This window comes from Astatotilapia calliptera, chromosome 8 (assembly GCF_900246225.1).
Source record: "Astatotilapia calliptera chromosome 8, fAstCal1.2, whole genome shotgun sequence".
Lineage (NCBI taxonomy): Eukaryota > Metazoa > Chordata > Actinopteri > Cichliformes > Cichlidae > Astatotilapia > Astatotilapia calliptera.
Genome location: NC_039309.1, coordinates 21241482 through 21245514, shown reverse-complemented (window position 1 = coordinate 21245514; position 4033 = coordinate 21241482). Strand labels below are relative to the sequence as shown.

Here is a 4033-nt window from a genome sequence, read left to right as displayed (position 1 = left end):
AGTTCTTATGATTCAGCCAAAATAAACAACCTTGACTTTCTCTACGCAGACACTGCAATGCTGTCTCGCAAGTCTTTCGGAGACTGGTTGCATCACAAGCCAAGAAAACAGTTTCTTTATTGACGTGATCGTTAATCAGCTCGACTCATCAAGAGGGCTGTGCCAACCTTTTGTCGTTTAAATATAACACATAACAGCTTTATAGCAACAAGCCTGTCACCGCCAACCTCAATTCTTCAAAGCTTGATTAGCGACCAGTAAAATCTCTTTTAAAAAATTTTTTTTAGTTATTTTAACACTTTGACAGAAAAAGCTTTTAAATCATTAAGCCTTCTGATCTTTTTTCTTACCTGGGTCAAATCCTGGTCTGTCAGTAGGTGCAGCTCCCGGGGTTTGAAGCAGTTCTGACATTTACTTTTGTTGAAGAAGTTTGCTTGGAATTTCCTACAGGGGTTTTCTTTAGCGGTAGACATTATATTTCACCTCTTAATAATTATAATATTTTAAAAAATGAATAATTTCCGTGGGGAAACGCAGAAGGTGGAATCTCGCTGTTTTCTTGTGCGTCTCTTCTTATCCTAACTTGAAAAAAGCCCCAGCACACCGATGCATTGTCAAGCTAAAAAAAAAGAAAGACCAAACCAAGAGTTTAACAGTTCTGGGACGACGTTCAAAGCTTCTTTTATCGCTTTAGCTGTATCCAATTGCTGCCTCCCAATAAATAATTAGCTGCCATCAAGCCAGCCTTCTCATCCTTCAGTGATGAATGCCTTTCAGTCCATGGCCTGCAACCACAAAGCGTAGCGGCAAGAAGGTGGCTAATATCCTGTTAGCTTTCCAATGGGTATCCAGATCAATAACGTGATGGTGTGAGCCGCAAAAGCAACATTTGTACACAGTTATGGCCTTCGAGCTCCGGGAAAACAGTGTCATTTAAGTAACAACGCACTCCCATATGAAAGACTCAATCCAAAAGGCGGCTCACAGTCAGACAGGAGGCTACTATCCCGTTCGCAGCACTCAGTCCATGCGAAGTTCATCCAGTGCTCCTTGCTAAGCTAGCCCAGTTAGCTCGCACACAGATAGGCTAGCTAATGAAATCCTTCCCTTGCTGGCGTATTCAACTTTTTAAAGAAAAAGACTCGATCAAAAAAATCAAAAAGCTTCATGTGCTTTCCTCCCAGGTGGGAACACAGTATGCAGGGCGAGCACCTCTTGGGCAGTCACAGATGCCAAAACGAGTACTTAGGGCTTGGTTCCATAACTAGCCTGGTTAGCAGCACTGGGTTTATTTTCTTCTTTCCCAACGGAGCAAGGGGGGAGAAGACAGAAGAGAGAGCGCAAATACACACAAGCGCCTGGAATTCTACGTGCTCTCGCGATAACTGCTCACTGCCGCCACCCACCGAAAGAAGACAGTAAATGAAACGTTTTAGTTATGCTTGGGGGCGCAGGCATAGTCAAAATAGAATTAATACCACTATTAATACCACTTTAAAACAAATGAGAAAACCCCGTTTTCTTTTCTTGATTTGTGTAAATTGTGTACAAATTTTGCCAGCTCAACACAACAACAACACACAGTTCAAAATATGTATTGATAGATGTTTTTGTTTTCCCCTATTTGAAAAAATTGACAACAGAATAATATATAATTTGGGAAAATGTGTTTCCTCGAAACAGCAGTACAATGCAAACTCTCTGAAGACCAAGTGCAAGTCACACTCACTTATCGTCCATCCCCTCAGGCTGGCAACAAGGAAACATGCCTTAGATGCTGCGCGCCACATATGTGTGTATTAATGGCTGACTCAAGCAGAGGCTATTATAAGCAGTAGGTTCCAGTGGACAGCAGCAAGTCAGACACACAGAGAACAGAGCTGTGTGAATGGACAAGGGACACTGAGGGAGGAGAAAGGCCTCGGTTACCTAACTAAACCCTGAAAACATCAACGGCCAGTCTTGCTGAAGGATTAGCTCCTGGTCAGCGCTGTAAGTGAACCAATAATAACACAGATTATAGGTTTGTGCATGCCTGTTGTGTGGTTGCTATAGATATGCACTTCACAAGCTGACTTAACCTCCAGTTGTGTGTCAGTCCAAACATGGGGCTAAGTTGGGAATTGGATCTCTGGATCATCAGTTTTAATATGGCTTAGGGGTTTCCTTAATGTGTTTTCCTCAAGTAAAGCAGGAAAAGTAAGGTTATTTAATTTATTTATAAATTATATTACATTATAAATGTGAGGCTCCCTGGCTGCCCCCCTTAGGGTATCCTATGACACTATCCTGGAGGTGACATAGTGCAAGAAAATTCTGTGGCGGCATCACGGCCAGAATATATTTAGCTGTTCTCCATAAACTCACTTTACATGGCAAGTGTGTAGCAAGGCCTCCAAATGCAATCCGTTACCCCAGGACAGTTAACACAGTTATAACAGAAGAACACATTCAAAGCAAATGTGCCTACTATATTGGTCTCAAAGTGTCTTTCAATATAGGGAAGGTACAAATGACATTTGTCATTATAGGGTATATACTGATCTGCTTTTCAGCTACAGTTTAGAAGAGACTGCTAACACCACCCTCACATGTGTGCAAAATTATAAGTTGGATCAACAGCTGATTATCTCAGCTTAGTACTAAGACTGGAAGCAGGGTGAAACAGCAAGCTTAGCCCGTCTAAAGGTAGAAATTTAACCTACAAATACGAATGTACAACATTTCTATTTAACATATTAGTTTGTATGTAAAATAACAACAGCAAAATAAATAAATAAAATGAAATAAAATAAAGAGAAAAGAAAATATATGTGGTTTTTCACTTAGTTACTCCAGATATGCTGTTAGGCTTTAACTATTTTTTCAGTGTTTATGGATAATGGTTATCACATTTACGTAACATGTGAAAAATTTCCAGTTGGAGATCAGGAGGGGGTACATACTTCTGGGAAGGTTTCATCAGAAAGGACATCTGGTATATTTTGAAACCATATATTATACGATATTATATTATAGTTTTTATGAGTACTCTCCCCACACTGACTGGTCTTTTTTCTCTGCTACAGAACATGGGCCTCCCCTCGGTGATAGTGCTGCCCCTGCTGATCGTTGTGGCAGCAGGCGTGTACTACATCTACAATGAGATTTTGCACTTCATGTCCAAGTCCTTAGTACGAAACAAAGTGGTGGTGATCACTGATGCTGTGTCTGGGGTGGGGACCGGTAAGGGATCCAACTTGTGTTTTTATTTTTTAATTTTACTTTGATCTGAACTCAACATTTAATGAACATAATCTTCTTTTCCAGAGTGTGCCCGTCTCTTCCACAAGGGTGGGGCCAGACTGATCCTTTGTGGGACTGGCTGGGATAAGCTGGAGTCTCTGTATGACTCTTTGACAACTGATGCTGACCCCAGAGAGGTGAGGAATTTATCAGTTAACTTTTAATATGGCTGTTTCAGTAAAATTAATGTCTGTTATTATGTGCAGGAAGCTTTTGCAATAAGGTGATAACCCTTAGCACACAGCAAAGCCTTCTCCTACTATACCAAAACAAACTAGAAAGTGCATTTTCTGAAGAAACTGCAGTGTGAATGCTTGAATCTGAATGTATGCACTGAAATGAATTAATTGCTGAATTTTGAGTTAAAAATATTGAATGAGATAAAAAAAACAAAAAAAAAAACTGAATTTAACCTGAAAACAACAGTGCTGAACTGCTAAAAGCTGAAGGTTACACAGAAGAAGAAGTTGGAAAAAAACTGAAAATGTTTTAAATGTAAATTAGAAAACCCTAAGAAATGAGAAAAGAACATTTAGAGTCAGAAAACATCTGAATGAATATTAAAAGGTCATATTCTTTGAATCACTGAATGACTAAAATGTGATCCCTCCACTTGGACCCACACAGTTTAAAAAGTTTACATCTCTGAGCTTTGAAAGACAAGATGTTGGAAAAAGAACAACGATGGCGACGTTTTGAGGGTAAAATGATGGCTTTAACACTGTGGACACAGCAGCAGTTGAAAGAG

At 39.9% G+C, this 4033-nt stretch overlaps 1 protein-coding gene across 2 annotated transcripts; it reads left to right on the top strand.

The window, feature by feature from the left end:
- The first annotated feature begins 1604 nt into the window (after positions 1–1604).
- Positions 1605–3535, top strand: dhrs7cb (dehydrogenase/reductase (SDR family) member 7Cb). 2 transcript variants are annotated; one of them, XR_003273117.1, is made up of 4 exons: positions 1612–1992; positions 2921–2977; positions 3069–3225; positions 3310–3532. XR_003273117.1 is itself a non-coding variant. In XM_026177398.1 (3 exons), exons 2-3 carry the CDS (start codon positions 3072–3074, stop codon positions 3447–3449), a joined length of 294 nt encoding a protein of 97 aa, XP_026033183.1. In that variant the 5' UTR covers positions 1605–1992; positions 3069–3071; the 3' UTR covers positions 3450–3535. The 2 variants fall into 2 exon arrangements, 1 of the variants encoding a protein (XP_026033183.1); XM_026177398.1 differs by lacking the exon at positions 2921–2977 and having other exon boundaries at positions 1605–1992; positions 3310–3535.
- Positions 3536–4033: the final 498 nt, after the last annotated feature.